Here is a 20,822-nt window from a genome sequence, read left to right on the forward strand (position 1 = left end):
ACATTTAATCCCCCCAAATCTGAAATTACCTTTCATCTACCAGCATGCCATTTTTCGCAAAAACCCTCTCCTGAAAATAAAAGGCACATGTCTTCCTGGTCTCTGAGAAGCAGGAGACCCAGCCCACTGGAGTGAAATGATTTACTTTAAGATAATAGAGGAGACGAACCCCAATTCCAGCCTCCAGCTGCCCAGAGCCTGTGTGTTTTGTTGCTGTTAAATGTCTGTCTTTGCTATCTCTTCCTTGACCAATTAAGTGTAATTGAATGAATGCAGAAATAGCACAGGGTCATTATGCTCTGGACTTAGATCCTAAAAGCTGGAAAGTTTTTATAAAATAAAAACAAAACAGTGCATTTTCACTTCCTTTACAGTGATGTTTTACCTACTTAGAATCCAGAGGCTTCGTCTTTGATGTTATTAATATCTCCCCTTTCCCCAAATAACCTTACAAGTCTGAAGTAATATGGACATTAGGATTAATTAGAGAGTATTATGATGCCATCCTATTGGAGCCACCCTAGGACAATGAGACTAATCTACAGCAAGAAACTCCTTCTGTCCCAGGCCAGCATGTGTACACACACACACACACACACACACAGAGGACACACAACAGTACTTTCCCATTCTGCATGCACTGCATCTGGTGTTTTCTGTATTAAAATTTTTACAAATCTGGTTCCAATGTGCCAAACTGATTTCATAATCCAACAGTGTTTAAAAATGTTGCCTTGGAATTTATTATTTTCGGAGTTAAGAGTCCTTGATCTGTACATATTTTTTTTTTTAAGATTTTATTTATTTATTTGACAGAGAGAGGCAGTGAGAGAGGGAACACGGGCAGGGGGAGTGGGAGAGGAAGAAGCAAGCTCCCAGCGGAGGAGCCTGTTGTGGGGCTCCGATCCCAGGACTCTGGGATCATGCCCTGAGCCGAAGGCAGACACTTAACGACTGAGCCACCCAGGCGCCCCTGTACATATTTTAATTATACATCATTTAGCATTCTAAAATATGATGCTCATCTTCAATACTTATTTTTATCTTGATTGAGTCTCAGTAGGGCAAGAGAAGTTGTATTCTTATTCTTCACTGTGATGGTACTTTTAATCCAGTAATAAGGGGCTCATGGTTAAGTTCTTAAATGGAGCCAGCAAACGCAGGAATGCAGCCCTGGTGCTGACAGCAGGAATCCTTCTATTTTTGTGGCCACATTGAAGATACAGCCACGGATCCTGTTTTGTTATGTCTATGCTGTCAGTTTCATTCAGGTATCCTGGAGACTTGAGGTGATAGGGAAGGTTGTGTCACTTGGGTCCTTTATGTAGTTTTTATTCATGCTTGTTCCCAACAGTCTTCCCCCGTTAACTCAAGGCAGACATGATTAGAAGCCCCGCAGGGCCCCCTGTCCTGTGGACCTGGGCCAGGTCCGTGCTGCTGCTGATCCCTCTGGGGCACCTGGTTTTGCTCCGTCCCTACAATAAACCTAGTTCAATTTTCTCAGCTGCGGACCTCTGCGCACATCCTGTGGCTGCTGATCTTCCTGGCCCTCCTGCCCTCACCCAGCCCTTTCTCAATCCTCACTGCCCTCAGAGCCAGGGGTGCCCTGGAGGGACCAGGAGACCAAGGAAATCAGTGCTGTCTCTTGGATCCGTTCCTCTAGTGGCTTCTGCAAGGCCCAGAGAAGAGAGAAACCATTTCACTAGGATGTGGAGCCTTACCCACAGCCCCACTCAAAATAATGGCTGGAATTTGGCCACTTCAGATTAACTCCTACAACTTGTCTTCAAGTCTTGAAACCTAGGTTCAACTAAATTGTTTTTTGTTTATTTGCAGAATTGTTTTTTGTTTGTTTTCAGAATCTCTAAAGAGTGACAGTTTTTAGACAATTTGCATGCATTTGAAAAGTGTTAACATCATAGGAAGAATTTAAGACACTTCTCTCTGGGTGGTAGAATATTCTTTATTGGGGCACCTGGGTGGGTCATTCGGTTAAGCATCTGCCTTCCGCTTACATCGTGACCCCAGAGTCCCAGGATCAAGCCCGACATTGGGCTCCCTGGTCAGCGGGGAGCCTGCTTCTCCCTCTGCCCCCCACCCCCTCACCCTGCTCTCTCATGCTCTCTGTCACTCTCTCTCAAATAAACAAATAACTTTAAAAAAAGAATACTCTGTATTTATGTCTTTTTTCCCACAACTAAAACAATTAATAATAATTTATCAGTATCATCATCTATCCAATCAGTATTCTAATGTTTTTTACGTTTTTTTTTTTTTTGTTCTTTAGTCAGTGCTGTGCCAACATGCTGCATTTGGTCTGGGTGACCAGATAAGTCACTATCCAAACAAGGAAACATTTGGTAAAAAAAGGGATTCTATTAATAGTTATACTGGGACAAGAGGCATAAACCTGAATCGTCATGGACAAATGGGGATGTCTGGTCACTCTACTTTTTTTTTTAACTGTGATAAAAAATATATAAGATTAAATTTACCATCTTAACCAAGTTAAGTGTACGGTTCAGTAGTGTTAAATACATTCACATTGTTGTGCAACAGCTCTCTGAAACTAAACTGCTATACCCACTAGACACTGATTTCCCCTTCCCCTTCACACCTGCCTTTAGTGACCACCTTTCCACTTTCTTGTTTTGTTTTTTTTTTAAGATTTTATTTATTTATTTGACAGAGAGACAGCCAGTGAGAGAGGGAGCACAAGCAGGGGGAGTGGGAGAGGAAGAAGCAGGCTCCCAGCGGAGGAGCCTGATGTGGGGCTCGATCCCAGAACGCCAGGATCACGCCCTGAGCCGAAGGCAGACGCTCAACGACTGCGCCACCCAGGCGCCCCACCTTTCCACTTTCTGTTTCTATCATTTTGACTACTTTCAATACTTCATTTGAGCAGACTCATACAGTATTTGTCCTTTTGTGACTGCTTATTTCGCTTTAGCATCATGCCCTCAAAGTTCATCTATGTTGTAGCATGTGTCGGGATTTCCTTCTTTTTAAAGGCTGCTTAATATTCAGTTGTATGTCTATGCTGCACTCTATTTATCATCTGTTGGTGGACATTTGGGTTCCTTCTGTCTCTTGGCTATTGTGCATAATGCTACAGTGAACATGGGTGAGCCAGTATCTCTTCAAGATCCTGCTTTCAATTCTTTTGGATATATACTCAGAAGTAGGATTGCTCGATCATGTGGCAGTTCTATTTGTAACTTGTTGAGGAACCTCTGTAGTGTTTTCCAGAATGGCGGCCCCGTTCTACACTCCCGCCAGTAGTGCACAGGGTTCCAACTTTTCTGCATCCTTGTCAACGCTTGTTATTTTCTGTTCTTTTGATAGTAGCCATCCTGGTGGGTCAGATGTGATTATCTCATTGTGGTTTTCATTTCCATTTCCCTAATGATTATTGATTTTGATCATCTTTTCTTGTGTTTATTGGCTATTTGTATGTCTTCTTTGGAGAAAGGTCTGTTCAAGTTATTTCCCCACGTTTTCACTGGGTCATTTGGTGGTGGTGGTGGTATCAACTTGTAGAAGTTCCTTATATATTCTGGATATTAACCGCTACTCAAATATGTTATTTTGATCATTTTCTCCCATTCTGTAGGTTGCCTTTTCACTCTGTTCATTTTTTTCTTTGAAATGCAATAGTTTGTAAGTTTGTTAGGGTCCCACTTGTCCATTTTTTGTTTTGTCAACTAGGTTTCTGGTGTCATCCAAGAAATCATTGCCAAGTCCAGTGTCCTGAAACTTTTTTGCTATGTTTTCTTCCAGGGATTTAATAGTCTTAGGTCTTGTGTTTAAGTCTGTAATCCATTTCGAATTGATTTTTGTGTGGTGTAAGGCAAGGGTCCAAATTCATTCTTTTGCATGTGGATATTCAGTTATCTATGCCTTTTTTTAAATCTGTAGAAACAAAAGCCTACCAGTTGCTGAAGCAGTCTACCCTTCAGGATAATATAAATCACACTGAAGACAGATTCCAAAAGGCGGATGTTTCTGTGTTACAACTGTCAGGTAAGCAGGGCATATTGAGCACTTAAAGCCAATGTCCAGGGGACCTAGGGTGGCAGCTGGTGCTGTGTTCAGGCAAGGGCGGTCATCCTTTGAAGGTTTCTGGAGATTGCTTTGTAACAAGCTGTCACCAGGTCAGAATAAACCAGTACTTTTTCAGTTCTTAATGAGCGACAGTTTGAAGTCTTCCCTCCTGGATATGTGGGAGCCCCAAGCATAGCAACGGCCCAAACAGACCCTCGGATTCAACCTGTTATGCCGTGATAGTAACTTGTCACCAAGTACCACTGGAAACACCCCAAATTCCTTCTCTTCTCTACATCTCCCAGTTCCTTAATTGCCAATGGGAGCATCATGCCGGGATACCTTCCCTCCCCAGAATGTTGGGGGACTTCGGGTTCTTTAAATGAAAATACTCTAAATCGCAGTAAAGCTAAATTTTAAGCTTAAATATAGATCCTTCAACCTAAGATTTTTGTTGGAACAGTAATTTTCTGTTTTCATACATTCTGTTATTGTATTTTTATTGTTTTCAGTGGCTTTTCTCTTATTACACCTTTTTTTGTGTGTGAGTCACCTCAGCTCCCTTTGTGAAAGTAAATGCATTAGAGTATGCTTTAATGACTTTCTTATTTTTACATAAACCACCATGTCATAATTTCACCTACCGGAATAAGTGGTTATTTTTTTTTTTTAATCATGTAATTCCCAGTCCATATCCAGATTTCCCAGTCATCTCATGAGACAGCCCTTTTTTTTTGAGGGACATACTTACGGTGCATCAGACTTCACTGTCTTTGGAGAGCTATTTCCTAGACAATATTAGTGTTAGAATCAGTTGCTACAAAGTTCAGTTATTTTGGTTGTTTTGAGGATTCAGTGAGTCACTGCAGGTTAAATGTCCAGCACAGCATCTGTTAGAGAAAAGTCCTCAGAGAGCGGTGGTGGTGGTGATGATCTCATCTCTGCAAACATGAGACCTTGCAACTGTTGCTGTAGAAAGCAGGGCCTCTGCCCCGGTGCAGGTCTTCAGCACTTTGAAAAGATACAGCACTTGTGAGCCCTCAACTGGGCGTTTCATCGCCTTCTTCACATTTGAGTCACAGAATTAGAGTCCAGAGGATCTTAGGAAGTATTTCCCATTTTACAAATGGGGCCCCAAGAGAGTGAGGCCTCTCTCAGAGCAGTAGAGTCCATCAGTAGACACACACGTTTGGAAGGTGACTCCACAAGTCTGTTCGTGGTAAGTATATTTGCAATAGTTCATTGGACAGGTTCAAAGGATAAGTAAATTCGACATAAGTTATAGTCCCTTGGATGTATTATTAAACGGGTTGGTACTGTTAATATAGTAATAATTATATATTCGTTGATTAATTAACCTATTCATAAGTGAAGTGATAGGTTGTATCATCAGGAACCCCTGCATTCATTTTCCTGGCACTATCCTCAAAATGACACTGTGCTTTGCAAGATTCCAGATTTCCTAGCACTGGGATCACAGAAGCGCTTCTCATGGTCCTGGCTATCGTTGTAGGTAGATGCTGCTTCTGGTATTTATTTTACCTTTGGTGACGATTACTTTTTCATGTTCACACCCACTCTGATCCCAGGGACTTCGCTGAGCTCCAAAGAAAAGCAGAAAGTGAGCTGGGAGGGCAGAGGGAAATGGAAGCTATGCACCAGTGTTAGACCTCACAGGCTTGTTACAGGTAGTGGGAGGGGTGTGCGCCCTGAACTCGGGAGCCACCCCTACATCTAACTGTGGAAGAAGTGCAGATTTCAGTCACTTTTTGTGTCAGATATCTTAGGCTGTGTCTCTGGACCTGTCACTAAGGCAAGCCACTTAAACCTTATGCCTTCGTTTTCATGTCTGAAAAGACTTTGTCTTGTTAAGCATGTGGGGACTCTCTTCGGGCGCACATGGACACCTTGTTAAGAGCATCACTTGGCTGTGGAGGTTCTGTGAGGCAAGCCGGTTACAGGTCAGAAACTTGTCCAGTGCCTTTCTCGGCGATGCCTGTGCACTCTCCATCTGCAACACCAATGACCCCCGGTTCGGAATCAGACTGGTAGCCAACACATCCAAGGGTGCCCAGGAGGTGGAGGTCAGGCCTGCCCTGTGGGGGGAGGTCTGGTTCCCCCTCCAGGGAAGAGGTGGATTGTGCATCTTCCCCATCAATATTTTCAGGCTGGTTAAAGAGTAGCCTTGATGGCTTTCAGTGAAGGTTCATTCTCCTCTACAAGATGGAAAAAAGGGGATTCGGCAGAGGGGTAACTGTCACCCTGGGGTGTCAGTGATTTCTGAGACCTGGTTCCCAGCACCGTCATCTCGGTGATCTCTCACTGCTGGTGTCCACGTGTTACAACAAGGTGTATTATCAGTGCTTAGTGCCAGGGGAGAGACCCATGCGTGTACACGTGTATCTTGGTCATTTAAAATAGAGTTCTTTGAGAGATTTTTACTTTTTGTGGCTTCTGTGTGTCCCAGGAACACACCTCCCCACCCCACCACACACACACACACACACACACACACACACACACACACACACACTTCCTTTCAGTATTCTGCCAACATGTTGTTTCTTGCCTCAGAAGCTGCCTTGCCTTCTGTGGCTTGAACAGCATCTTCCCCCGTGGACGTTTGTTTCACCAAAGTTATTGTGCGGCTGCTGCTCCATTCAGTGCGTTTCTTCACTGCATGGCAGCCAGCACTCACTCTCCACGTTTGTGCTTATCACAGGTTTGAACATTGGCAGCGGGACTTTCCAGACAAAGACAACTAACAAAATCGCTTCGGAGGCTAGTTTTTCATCGACCGAAGGAAGTCCTTTGTCAAGGTAAAGTCGTGAAAGCCTTTCTGAACAGCAGCAACAAGATGAGAAATGTCACTCTGTAGTGAATGAAACTCTGGCTGCATATTATTTTGTTGTGTGACTCAAGGGAAGGTTACGGTTTGGGTTTTTGTTGATCTGAAATAACAGTTGAAACTTCAGTGTACCTTTGAAAATATTTGCACCAGAGCCAAGCATTGTTTTGCAGCTGTTGTTTCGTTGGTTTAAGACTCAATTGACACCTCAGTGAACCACAAATTAGCGTCTACAGCTGCTCGCAGTAGGGCTGCTTAGAGACCACACAATGGAGGGTGTCGGGAAAGGGCAGAGAGAAAACATCGGGCCTTAAAAGAAATAAAGTGGCCTGTTTCTTCTTCCTGAGGCGGCTGACATATATACTGGCAATTGCTAGGGATTTGTTTTCGTATTCCTCTTTTTCACCAGGCCTTTGCGCTGGGTTACCCTTTCCTTTCCTGCGACTTCCCTGCTTATTGTCCATAAAAAACAAAATTTATCCTTTCACATCTGTGGAAACTGTAGTGCTTCTCATCAGTTTCATCAGTTTTCCAGGCAACAGTAAGTGAGTTGGTGAGTTGTGTGCTGGATTTGTCGTCGACATGAAATACTGACCATGCAGTGGTGTTGGGTCAGGAAGAATTTATCAATGGGAATAGAAGCAGTTGTCTGAGGAGATACCTACCATTTTGGCCTCGAGCTGCATGTTGCTTAAAACCGCACAAATTTCCTTTTGTGATAACAGTTCTCATTAAAGCAATGTCCTTTAGATGATTTTGTTACATTTGAATTAACTTCTTACCCTGATGAAATTTTAAAACAGAAACTTTACATTTCTAATGTCACATATAGTATCCCATAAGATAAAGTGATTTGACCTAGAAATCTAGTATTTTTAAAATGAAAAAAAAAAAAATTCCTGCTTTCACTTATATTTTGAAAAACATCGTAATATTTTTAGGACTTGGAATATCTCAAAATGAGACTGATTTTCTAAAATTAGATTGTTGCATTTAGAAACCTGACAAGTTCAATTTTAGAAAATCACTCACGTAGTTCTCAGAAATTAGCATCTGTAATACCTGGGTTTTCATCCTTGTTTTTGAAGGAAGTGGGAGGAAATGAATCATGGGACAGGAAGAGTACTAAAGGGTTATATTTTTTGGATTATACTGTAAATTCAAGTTCTGGGTCTTTTTCTAAAGGAAATGGTAAATGTAGTGAGTTCTACAGGTAGTTTCAGGGCTTCCTGTTACGTTTGGCTCAATAATACATGCTGTAGTTGTTAAGGATTGTTAGAAGTGCTCTTTTCCATTATGTCTTAGGGGCACGAAAAAGCTCAATTCTTCTTTAACTTGTCTTTATAGGTATACACACTTGAGGCAGTTTTAAAATACATTCAAAAAAGCAGCTGGGCCCCAAGAACATTTCCTCAGTCTTGTGTCTGTATTTCACTAAAGTAAATTCACACTTTCTTCCCCCTCTATTCTGAGGCAGGGACCTATCATTCCTGCATGAAATTAATTTTCTAAATAAATTACAAGTCGTCTCATCACCCCCCTTTAAGAAGGAAAGAAAAAAAAAAAAGTCTTCAAGGAACCTTTGGTTCTAGACCCTTGATAATAACCCAGTGATAAAAAGGCCCGGGTGTTGATTGTGTGGGTTAGGCATGCTGTTTGTCGCAGTATGGTTCCTGTGCTGGGTTTGGTATTGTTAGTGCAGCACCCTGGGCTTTGGAGAGCTCTAGGTTTGCTGTTTGTGCCTGGATTCACTGAAATTTCTTAGAGGCTTACATTTAAGGATCCCACTTACTGCAGTCACTCCTCGTGCTTTATTGCTTTTACAAGTGGTCTCGAAACCCAGTACTTGAGAATAAACATAACAGTGCAGTGCTGCTGTAGCACTTTTAAAAATTCTTCTTTGCTCTATTTTGTCAGTGAGCTGATGAGCAACCTCAAAAAAAAAAAAAAAAGACCCTGCTGGACCTTAAAAAAAAAAAAAAAATGGCTTCCTCTGATGTCCTAGAGACAATAATTATGATGTGCTAGTTAAGCCCAAACTACAGCTGAGGGATTTTACTTTAAAGCAGCGGCTTGGGTGCAAAAATGCATTTATAGCTCTTTGTCTGCACCTCATTATGTGTGGGCCTGATTCATTAAGTAATTGGTTTGCAGTTGTTTACATGAGTATTAAGGCCTTCTTTTCAGCCGCCTTTGAGAGATACATTGTGCAAATGTTGCCTGTGATGAATACAGAATGAGGGCCAGAGGGTCCGTCCTATTGGCTAAACAGTGCACTCTGTTGAAAAGCCAGAGAAAGGGATTGGGTGCTGCTTTGCATAGCAATGACTTTCTTAATAAGCGTTACAGATTAATACACACAAGCTATAAAAGATGCAAAGAGATACTCTTAGCACATTTATACATGCTCATTTCATTGTGATGGTGGTGGGATCCGGGTGCTTTCATATTCCGTTTTTCAGAGCAGCAGCTTCAGTGCATGAGCCGTAATAGAATCCGATGTTTATTGTATTATAAATCACGGGCAAGTAGGCAGATCGGCAACAGTTTATTATTAAAGATTCTTTCAGTGTAAATCTTTTTCTACCATTGTATTTGCTTCAGCAAAATCATTTTGTGGTTGAGTGGGGATGAAAGGCATAATGTACGAAGGAGTGAGTCCTAATAGGAAGCCGTTCTCCGAGTAAAGACCACTTGTTCCCTTTTGTTCAGGGGTGCATGCCAGAGCTTCCTCTCCTCTGCAAACATTGTCTCGCTTTACCTTCCCCAGGAAGCGGTTTTCACGCTCCGGGATCCATTTATTCAATGGAGAGTATATTCTAACAGCCTGCCGTGTAACTTCAGTTTACCGGCTGGATCGAGATAACATTTTATGGAAAGAAAAGGATATGTGCTTGCCACATAATTGCCTGGGGGAAAGGTAGCAGAAGTCACCCAGCTGCGGCACCCTGGCAGGGCCGCTGTGGGTGGCATTCTGTGCCCACCCTGCAGCCACAGGCATGGCCAGTGGAGGGCGCCAGGCTGCACCTGATGCTCTGGTGGGGACCGTGGTATCTCTCTTCTTGCCTGGTCACTATGCCATTTTTCCTTGGCATAATAGAAGGATCACAAGGAATCGGTACCGGTGAAATAAAAATGCAGTTTTCCTGGAAGTCCTTTAGGTTCTCTTACTAAAGCCCCTGTTCTCCATCTCTGGCTTAACAAATCTGCATTCTCCTTAAATTCTACTGAATAAGCAGCTGCCTAAATATCCTACATGTTTCTCCTCGCAAACCCACATACTTTATTTTTTCCACACAGAGCACGGAAGAACAGTCACTTGCTTGACTAGCTTAAGGGAAGGAGTTAACAAGTTGACCCCAGGCAGCTAAAAAAAAATGGCGTCTGCTGCGGATGCCCTGGCTAACCATCAGGGGGCGCTCGGACTTTGTCAAATTAAAACTGTTGGCCTCGGGTCTGCTCTTAAAACTTAAAATTACTATTTACAGAGATTTATTGGCATACTCATGGGGGTTTTTTCTTTCTGAATTATTTTATGCCTTCTATTTTTCAGAAATATATGTCTCTTCTGAGGAAAATTCTAGCTGAAGATGCTTTTTGAAACATTTTAATACTGATTCTAGCTAACAGTCAAATCATTAAAAATTAGAATTCAGAGTCTAGAGACCACGTCTTCTCATTAGTTAGTTATTTTCAGTCTTAGGGTAAGAGCCTAGAACTGGAAGGGCACTTCCCACTAGGAGCCCTTCCTCATTGTCCCCAACACCATAGACCCTGCCCTTGGCGGGATCCTAGTCTCATTGGCAGACTCCACGGACATGACCTCCAAGTCACAATAACTTGGGTAGTTTGTTAACAGGCCGGGACACTTTTTTCCTTTAAAACAATATTGACCATGAGGTTGAGAGTCTTTTTGTTACTAATATTAGGGCATCCCCCAGGTCTGTTTTCCAGATTCCTCCTCCCACAGGGCCAAGAATTGAGTGTCTGACACCCTAGCCTGACGGTTTGCTGCTGAACCGTCAAGGGTTCCCGTTGTCCACACCTGCACTCAAGCAGCGCGTGTCCTTTCATCTGCAGTGCCCCCCAGCCTGCTCCCCCACGTCCCTGTGCCCACTGGACAGCCTCACATCATGCCCTCATACAACCTGCTGGGTCATGTACCCCGGCTTCTAGTCCTGCCCTTCTGCGGGAATGCTTCTGCCCCACTCTTTCACCTGGCCGATGCCTATTAGACTGTCGAGGATTAAAACTACTAACCTTCTAAATGTTTCCTACACAGAGGATCTGGTCATACAAGATGCCTGTCCTGTGGCCAATGGCTATTTCTAACATCATCTGTAGCATAGGGGTGGTAGCCATTTGCAGGTACCTTGTCCCCAGGGTGAGCCCCTCACTGGGGCTTGAGGGACTTTTCTCGGTCACCAGTGCTCAGTAACCATTGGACTTGCTGAGTGAGTGAACATCTGTATATAGCTCCACCGTTCAGTCAGGCATTTGTCTTAGATGCCCTCGCCTCTGGGCAGCATCATGTACGCTAGCCCCAGGGAATCATGCATTCCACAGAGATCTCTGCAGGAGCGTGTAGAAGAGGGAAAGCCATGTGCATGTGCACATTTCCCAAGGGAGACTCTTGCAGTCAGTTTTGACTTCATGCTCTCTGCTCACACACTCTGCATTTGGCTTCCAGGAAGCACACTGGGTGTGCACACTTAGAGTGCCTTCCTGGGGTCCTTACCTGACTGCCATCCTGTCCGTTGGGGAAAAGATGTCTGGCTCCTGGCCCTGAATTTGACAAGGGCTCGTGGGCTCTTGGTACATGTTGGGGGCCTGGATGTTGTCCCCTAATTTCACTGCTGTCAATTCTCAGCCCACCCGCAGTTGCCTTTTTTGGCTTGTGTCACAGTTCTTATTTTGGTGACTGTCTCCCCACTGAAGCATGAGAGGCCCAGGCAGAGGTGAAATGTGTCTTGTTTGTTGCTGCAGCCCCAGCACAGAGCTGATGTGTAGTGTCAACTGTATGGGATTTATGAGAGAGTGAATAAGTGAGTGAGCAAACGAATGAACAACCCATAGGGGTTGAGATGCTTTGCCCACCTGTGTGTGCCAGGCATGGCAGAGGGAGTTTCCCTGTCTCTCCCCCGTCCCCAGGCCTCCCGCCCATCAGGCTCCTCGAAGAGGAAAGTTCGTGCATCTCAGGCCTGTTTCCTTTCAGTCTGTCCCCAGACTTTCCCTTTCCTTGGCCACTGTGCCAGAGGACCTGTCATCTCTGCTTAGACCCTGTGACTACACAAGCACAAGCCCCTGTTCACCCATAAGCTGCGACCATGTGACAGGCCCGCTCCCCGAGGTCTGCCATATGTGGGCTTTTGAGCACGATTGTCTCGAAGCTGACCAGGACACTGCAAGGAAGGTCTTACTACCCCCATTTTGCAGAAGAAAATGTATGCTCAGAGAGACAGGGGACTTGCCCAGGGCCACACAGAGAGCAGAATTGAGCACTGGGGGTAGAGGCTGTCTGGCGCCAGAGTTGACAGTGTCTCCCATCAGCAGTCCTGCACTGGTCAGCTGTCCCAACTTAGGCTCTCCCCACCCTGCTGTGTGACCACTTCTCACCAGTGTCTGTGGGGATAGGTGTTTGCAACGTGTGCCTTTGGGAAGTATGAGTGTGCCGGGAGGAGCTCTGTCCCACTTCTGCCCCTGCATCTGCTGGCTCTGTGTGTCTTGGGACGACACATCCCTCACTCAGCCTCCCTGGGCCCCACCACCCAGACAGTGAAAGCGCTGGATTGATAATGCATAAATGCTCTGCTATAATTTAATAATAGATTTCTTAGAAACTCATTGGTTTTCCACGTCTCATTTTTGTCTCTACTTGCTGGTTCCACAAAGCAAAACTTCATGTTTAGAACAGGCCTTGCCATCTAGCTGTGTTGATGTTGACTGTGTTGACTAAGTAACTATTTCTAACTACGTTGGCCTTTTGCTTCTATAAAATGAACAGTTGACACACGTAATTTCAACTATTTCTTTCATATTCTGTGTCATGATTGCATATGTAGTGCCAGGTGCTGCTCTTAGAATAAAACCTGTTAAGACCCTGGCCAACCTTAACTTCTTAAGTTTAGCAAGGATGAGCACAAAAGTGACTTTGATTAGCGTTGTCCTAATCTGGTTTATCAACGGCAGGGGAATTTATAAACAATTACTGAAATGCATCACAAAATAAGATGGCTTGATGGATAGACAGAGGAAGCTATGTGATAAAGCCAATATGGCAGAAGGTTAACAACCAAGCATCCCCTTCATGGGTACATGGTCTTCACTATATAGCTAAGGGGAGAAATAGCCAAACCTACTGGGAAATTCTGCAGAATTTAGAAGTAAAGTCTAAAATCTAAAGTCAAGTTCCAGGGAAAAAAGTCAAGTCTGCTATCTTGAATTCCAAGAGTTACACATGAAAGACCATGCAGAGGAAAGGCAGGCCCTTTGGTGGGCTGCAAGTATGGCATGTGTCACCCATGCCACAGGCTTGATGCACTGTGGCCCTAGGGCCAAGTACTGGCCTGGCCACTGCCTGGTTCTCCACTCCAGCAAGCTGAGTGGTTTTTACATTTGTAAATGCTTGTGGGGAATCCAAAGAAGAATAATGTTGCGTGAAAGTCCTAAGAAATTCAAATTGTAGTGCCTGTCAGTGAGGTTGAATGGTAATACAGCCACGTCTACCGATTCGCACACTGACCATGGCTGTTGTCATGCTACAACCAGAGAAGTGAGCAGTTGTGACTGAGACCATATGGCCCACAACACCCAAGCCATTTGCTCTCTGGCTCTTCACAGCCAACCTTTGCCAACCTGGGCTTGGTAAGATGGAAATATTATTTGCATGCTCTCAGGGAAGATGAAGCAGTCAGATTCCAAGCACATATGATGGACTGTGGTGACCCTATCTCATGGCCTGTAAGACTAACTCTTCCATTTCTTACATTTTCCAAAGTGAAAATGATTTTTTCTCTTATTTGCTATAGTAGCTAAACGAGTTGGCCATATCCAGTATTCCAGGGAAAGTTCTCCCAGCATGCCCACTGGCCTCATCTGAGCTTCACACATTAGGTGTGACTCTGAAAGAACTGTTGACCTGAAGAATTGTATGTGTGATTCAAATCAACTTTGGAATGGGCGTGCAGAGATGGTTTCCCACAGGGAAAAATAATTGCCCCAAAGATGTGGGGATGGACTAGGAAACACCTGGAAGCATGATCTGCCTTTCTCAGTGGGTGAACTACACACATTTAGTTCTGCAACGTATTTCTTGCACGTTTCCGGTAAGGAATTTGAGCAACCTGATTCTGAAGTCCCCTAAGTAGAAACCTGCAAATCAAATACTGTGTCAGCAAATATCAGTCAAGTGTCTTTAAGCAGGGCCCTGCTCTTGGTAACATTCCTCTTTTCATTCCATACATAATCCCCGAGCACCCACTAAGTGCAAAGCACTGGGTTACCCACAAGAGCCGAAACAGGTAGGGTCTCTGCCCTCACGGAGCTCACAGTCGGGAGGGGAGTGGTCACACATGCATTAGTTACACAGATACGTGTGAGATGGCAGCATGGATGAGGACTCAGTGGTGGCGGTGCGGGAGGCGAGGGATGGGGAGGCTGCAGCAGACGAGCCCAAACAAGTCTGGATCAGCCTTGGAGGTGCTGTTCAGGATTTAGGGCTTTTGTCAAAAAACAATGGGAAGGCATCGAGGGGCCTTAGGGAGGAAGTAGAGTGATCAGGTTTGTGTTTTGACATGTTCACTCTTGCTCCTGAGTGGAAAATGGACTGTAGGGGACACAGTGTTTATGGCATCACCAGTTAGGGGCTGTTACAAAGTCCAAGCAAGAGATGCTGGTGTAGTTGGCTGGGTAACAGCAGTGCAGAGGGAAGAGCAAGGACTTCAGGAAGTACTGGGAGATACATTGGCGGGACCTAGGGGCTGATTGGATGCAAGAGGGCACAGGAGTGGAAAGGGTTGGGGAGGAAACAGAAGGTCCAGGTGCCATTGGCTGAGACAGGAGGGGCCTGGCCTTGCAGGGGAAGGGAACCACACTGGGGAGATCGTGAATTTGGTCATGGATGGGCATGTTGACCACAGAGCACTTTGGAAGCAGCCAAGTAGAGTTAGCACATGAGCACCGGGCCACGTTTCTGGAGCTCAGAAAAGTGGCGGGGGCCGTTGGGATCTGGCCTGAGCTCACCAGCCATTATGCCCTTGCTCTTGCCAAGGGCTCCCTGCTACCAAATCCCACCTTTTCCTCCTCCTCCATCCTGGTCTGTGAGGTCTGCTCCAGCTTTCAAAGCAGAATCCAGGAGGTGCCCCGCCTTCTCAGGCGTCCTACAGCCACCCATCCCTCACCCTGTGCTCCCAGTTCTCCCAGCCTTTGGTGATCTCGCCCTCTGCCCCTGCAGCTCTCATTACTTGGACTACAGCTGGAAAATTAGCCTCTCTGTACCCCCCCAGCATTGTCACAATCCACCTCTGCCCCTGATATATGGACCAGTGTCCTCATGGAATGGGAAGAAGGTAAACAGTAGACAAACTACCCAGTAGTTGCATTTAGTGGGGGGGGGGGGTGGGGGGGCGCTAATATTTCATGTCAGATGGACCCATGTGGGCGGTGGCCACCTTCCCTGCTGCCTCCATGACTGCTGTTGAGCACCAGGCCCTCTCAGGTGGCCGTGGGGCTGCCCCCTCTGCCTGGGGAAATAGCTGCAGGCTGCTAGGTGGTCCCATGGCAGAGCATGAAACAGGCACCAAGTTTAACGGAAGCTTGACAGATACTGAGCCTAGAAAAATGATGCCTGAGTGGAGCTTATTTTACAGAAAACAAACAAACAAACCCATACCTTATGGCAGCTATGGCAAACGGCAGATTTTTAAGCCATAGGTTAGCCATAGGGAGGGAGAAGCTGAGTTCACAGGGTTTCCTATGTCAAAAGGACCACGGCCCCGGCCAGGAGCAGGCACCGGGCATATTGGGGTCTGTCTTTCCTTCATTCTACTTGTTTAAAAGACTGGACAGAATCCATTTTAATGAAATAATCTGTAAATCTGAAAGCCAGCAAATACCTTGGCAGGAGCACGTTGCCAGGTATTAGATACTGGAGACACTAGTGTTTTGTGCATGGGATACCCAGAAGCCTGCACATCAGTGTCCAGGACACTTCGGATTTTCTCTACCATGCCTTAGGATATTTACTTAAGCATGCTGAGAGTTTATTCTGAACTCCCTTGTTAAGGATCGCCATCACTGACTTGACGGAGATGAGTCTTAACTTCCTCACCAGCTTCTCCTTGTGTTCCATCCTGGCTTCTCTACTTGAAGTATTTTACTTTTAACTTGTCTCAAAGTGCCAAAGCTTTGCATGTTCGTGTTTTTGAGAGGGCTGTTGACAGGAAGTCAGTGCTCTGCCTCACTGACTGCGTGCTCCTTGTCCAGCGCTGCAAGCGGCGTCCGGAGGGAGCAGTCTGACCCGGTCTCTGCAGAGCCAGCATGGAACACACTCAGGGACCCTGTGATGCTGTCACAGTAGGGACCTACGCACCACGGCATCAGCAAATACCTCTGGCCGCTGCAGTCCTGACATTTTCTTCTTGCTCTTAAGACTTGGGGAGTAGGAGAGGGCGCCTGGGTGGCTCAGTCAGTTTAGTGGCTGCCATGGGCTCAGATCATGATACCAGTATCCTGGGTTTGAGCTCCACGTCGGGCTCCTTGCTCAGTGGGGAGCCTGCTTCTCCCTCTGCCTGCCACTTCCCCTGCTCATGCTCTGTCTCTCTCTATATTTATCTCTCTGTCTCAAATGAATAATAAAATCTTAAAAAAAAAAAAAAAAGACTTGGGGAACATGCATAAAATGCCTGGCCTTTCAGTGCATCACACGTGCTTCTTCACTGATGTGCTCATTGTAAAAATACCAGTCTGATTGTCATATTTTTTCAGGACTTAGGCTATGTCTTTATTTTTCAGGCATGAAAATGAAAAGAAACTAACTACCAATTTAGAGTCTAAAGGTAAGAGAATTCATTTTGTGTTTTAACCGAGAGTTGTTGGGAACCTTTTATTTGTTTTCTGCACCCTCACGTAAAGACTGTGAAGGTGCCTGTGATCACAGGGGGTCCTTGCAGCTTCCCCTGGGGTGGTGTAGTCTCTGAGGGGATCAGAGGGCTGCTTGAGGCCCCTTTCTTCAGTGACAGGCTGGGACCCAAAAACACACGGGGGTACCGTGGGGCACCGTGGCTTAGCATTCTAATTTGCAAGTATGAATTTGCAGGGTATCCTGGCCTCCATATCCAACTGATTGCCAGCAATGGTATATTCTACTTATGGAATGGTTTTTGCCTCTGTCCCCGACCTCACAGCTAATGCCCCACAAGTACTCACTGCTCATGACATGACGGGGCTCCTTAACTGGTTTCCTCACATCCAGCCCCTCCCCAAGTCCTGATTGCCCTCCACCTGGCCACCAGCATCTAAAACTTCGTTGAACCTTCTACCTTTCTGGTGAAAAATTGCTAATGCCCCTCACTAGGTGCTGGATAGAGTCTGTAACTCTCTCCCTTTGTGGTCTGGCCCTTCCCTACTTTCCAGCTCAGTTCCTTCCAAGGTCTTGTCCTCTTTGGGTCAAGTTACAACCAGCTTTTTCCAAATATAGGCATACCTTGGAGGTATTGCAGATTCGTTTCCAGACCACTGCAATAAAGCCATGATTGTAATAAAGCCAAGTAAATTTTTTGCTCTCCCAGTGCCTATAAAAGTTGTGTTTACACTATACTGCGGTCTCTTAAGTGTGCAACAGCATTATGTCTTTAAAAAATGTTAATTAACATTAATTAATTTAAAATACTTTAAGAATAATTAAGTAAACACTTTATTGCTACAAGATGCTGTCATCTGAGCTTTCAGCAAGTCATAATCACTGATCACAGGTCACTGTATGAAATATAATAGTAATGGAAAAGTTTGGAATAATGAGAGAATTACCAAAATGTGACAGAGAGACATAAGGTGAACAAATGCTGTTGGAAAAATGGCACCAATAGACTGGCCTGATGTAGGGTTGCCACAGACCTTCCATTTGTAAAAAACACAATCTCTGCAAATCACCGGAAAATGAGATGTACCTGGACACCACACTTGTACCTCTGTGCCTTTGCTCATGCTGTACCTTCCCTTTTCCTGGGAGCTCCTATTCAGCTTTGAACCCCCAGCTCACAGGGAGGCTGTCCCCCACCTTGCATGCCAACGCTGCGGCATGTGCCCTACAGAGCTTGGGCTCACTCTATTCCTGTAGGCCTAGACCCCCTTCCCAGTGGGCTGTGATTGACAGCATGGCTGTGAGTCCGACAACCCGGGTGGGACTGGTAGCTTGAGCACCCACTGATGTTGTGATTGGGGCCAGTCTCAGCCTGTTTGCTCAGTAGATGGAGGCATTCCCAGGTTGGTACAAGAATGAAATGGGGCTGGATATAAGAAATCATCACAGAATGGCAGGCAGTGAGTGCCACGGAGATATCATGGAGATGGTCAGTGTAGTGGACTGGGTCCCCCCACATCCTGTCCAGCCACCTTGAAGATCATTGGGTGTGCCTGTGTCCTTCGGCGGCGGGCAGCTGCGCATCTGCTGAGGGCTTTGTCTGGTGACCGGAGCATGCCCAGCCCCCACAGGGCCACCCAGAGTGCCAGGGAGTGGAGGCCCTGCTTGAGAATAACCCTCAACCAATGAGAAATGGAAGTTGGTCAGTAAATAACCCCACCTCCTTACTCTTTGTTGGGACAGTTTCAGGAGAGTTCTGAGTTTTTCAGAGGGTGCCCTACAGGACTGAGCCCCCTTGGGCACTGCCCACCTCCTCATTAACACACACCCTCTGTTGGGTTCCTCTCTTCTGCGTCACTCTTCCAGCCCCTCCCGTCGTTCCCAAGATCACCTCCCAAGTAAACTGTGCACCCACGGCCTGGTCTCAGCACACACCTCACCGCTCTTCCTCCACCACGCCTTCCCTTCTCCCCTCTGCCCTTGTGGAGACCAGAGGGGATCGAAGTGCAGGAGCAGCTGAGCTGAGGTGGTCCCAGGCCTGATGAAACACCCAACTAACCCTGCTTCCATGGTAATCCTGATCTTAAAGCCCCATCCTGCAGTAAGGAGCTGGGCACAAAAAGGGAAGGAAAGATTCTGCGGTGTTTTTCTTGGAACATACTGAAATGTGTGACTCTGTGCAGTACTGACACAGATTCCAGAGGCATCTGTGAGGCTCACCCCTTGGTGTCCCTGGTAGGCCTTTTGCAGGCCAGCAGTCCGATTAACCTGTCCGGCTGATGAAGGCCAGCTGATCAGAGTGGAGAGATGTTAAATAGCTGTCTGGTTTTCTCTTCCAGCCTTCTGGGGTGAGTCTGATGACAGTAACTCAGAAATTGAAGCTGCTTTACGTCCTAGAAACCATAACACATCTGCCGATGATTTTGATGATTTTTATGACTAATAAGCAGTAACAACTGTTGGAAATAAAGTCATTAAACAAACTAAAACCCTGTGTCCGTATGTGATATCCTAAATAAACATGTCTTTTCAAGCTTTCTAATTGTTTGACGGGAAAACTTGGGACCACATTGCTATTGGAGCGAAATTTTGTGGCATAAACATAAACTAGCATATTCATTTGAAGTGCTATCAAAAAGCAAAGTGATGAGTGCAATGCCCATCAAAATTCAAGTTGGTTTTTTTGTAGAAATTGACAAGGTGATCCTAAAATTCATATGGAAATCCAAGTGAACTAGAATAGCTCAAACAGTCTTAAAAAAGAACACCAGAGTTGGGATACTCACACTTTCCAATTTTGAAACTTACTTAAAAACTGTAGTAATTGAAGACAGTGTGGGACTGGCATAGACACATAGATCAATGAAATATCAATGTATATATAATCTAGAATTGATAATCCAGAAATAAATTCTCACATATATGGTCACTTAATTTTTGACAAAGGCACCAAACCATTCAATGGGAAAAGAATGATCTTTTCCACAAAGGGTGCTGGGACAACTGGAGAGCCACCTGCAAAAGAAGGAAGTTCACGCTGTGTACAAAATTAACTCAAAATGGATCAAGGACCCAAATGTAAGAGCTAAACTATAAAACTCTTAGAAGAAAACACAGGTGTAAATCTTTGTGACCTTGCATTAGGCAATGGTTTTTTTTGTTATGATACCAAAAGCCCTTAACAGAGAAAATCAGATATATTGGACCTCACCAAAATTAAAACTTTTTTGCTGCAAAGGACACCATCAGGAAAGCAAAAAGAATGGGAGAAGTATTTTCAAATCATATATCTACAAAGAGACATGTATCCAGAATATATAAAGTATTTTTATAACTCAATAATAAAAAGACAACTAACCCAGTTTAAAAAGGAGCAAAGGATCTGAATCGACATCGCTCCAAAGACAATATACAAATGACCAATAAGCACATGAAAAGATGCTTGACATCATTAGTCATCAGGGAAATGCAAGTCAGAATCACAAGGTATCCTCATTCCCATGTGATGGCCAGAATCAAAAAGACAGGTCATACAGGTGTTGGTGAGCATATGGAGAAAACTTTTCCCTCCCACACTGCTGGTGGGGATGTGAGACAGTGCAACAACTTCGGAAAACGCTGGCGATTCTGCAAAAGGACCAAAAGGTGGGAGGCAGTTATTGGGGAAATCCCCCTGTTACCCCAACCCTTGTGAAGCCCAGCAGGATATCTGGACAGCAGGCACAGCATCTGGAACAGTTCTCTGGGTGTTTACATAGATCCCATCTGGAAAATAATAGTTGAAATAAGTAGGCTTCCTCCAATCCTCTGACCCAGAAAGTGGAGCGTAATTCTTCCGTCACCCGCCCCCTG

At 45.1% G+C, this 20,822-nt stretch overlaps 1 protein-coding gene across 3 annotated transcripts in view; it reads left to right on the forward strand.

Annotated features, from left to right (window-relative positions):
* Positions 1-19,459, forward strand: part of KIZ (kizuna centrosomal protein) — a 134,130-nt gene extending 114,671 nt beyond the window's left edge. For all 3 annotated transcript variants that reach the window (XM_087853777.1, XM_045776813.2, XM_087853776.1), the window contains 4 exons: positions 3,919-4,023; positions 6,767-6,863; positions 16,904-16,947; positions 19,310-19,459. In XM_087853777.1, the coding sequence (XP_087709903.1) occupies positions 3,919-4,023; positions 6,767-6,863; positions 16,904-16,947; positions 19,310-19,413 (350 nt within the window). In that variant the 3' untranslated portion in view covers positions 19,414-19,459. The remainder of the gene's footprint in view (positions 1-3,918; positions 4,024-6,766; positions 6,864-16,903; positions 16,948-19,309) is intronic.
* Positions 19,460-20,822: the final 1,363 nt, after the last annotated feature.

Source organism: Ursus americanus, chromosome 22 (assembly GCF_024610735.1).
Source record: "Ursus americanus isolate L20-20 chromosome 22, mUrsAme1.1.p, whole genome shotgun sequence".
NCBI lineage: Eukaryota > Metazoa > Chordata > Mammalia > Carnivora > Ursidae > Ursus > Ursus americanus.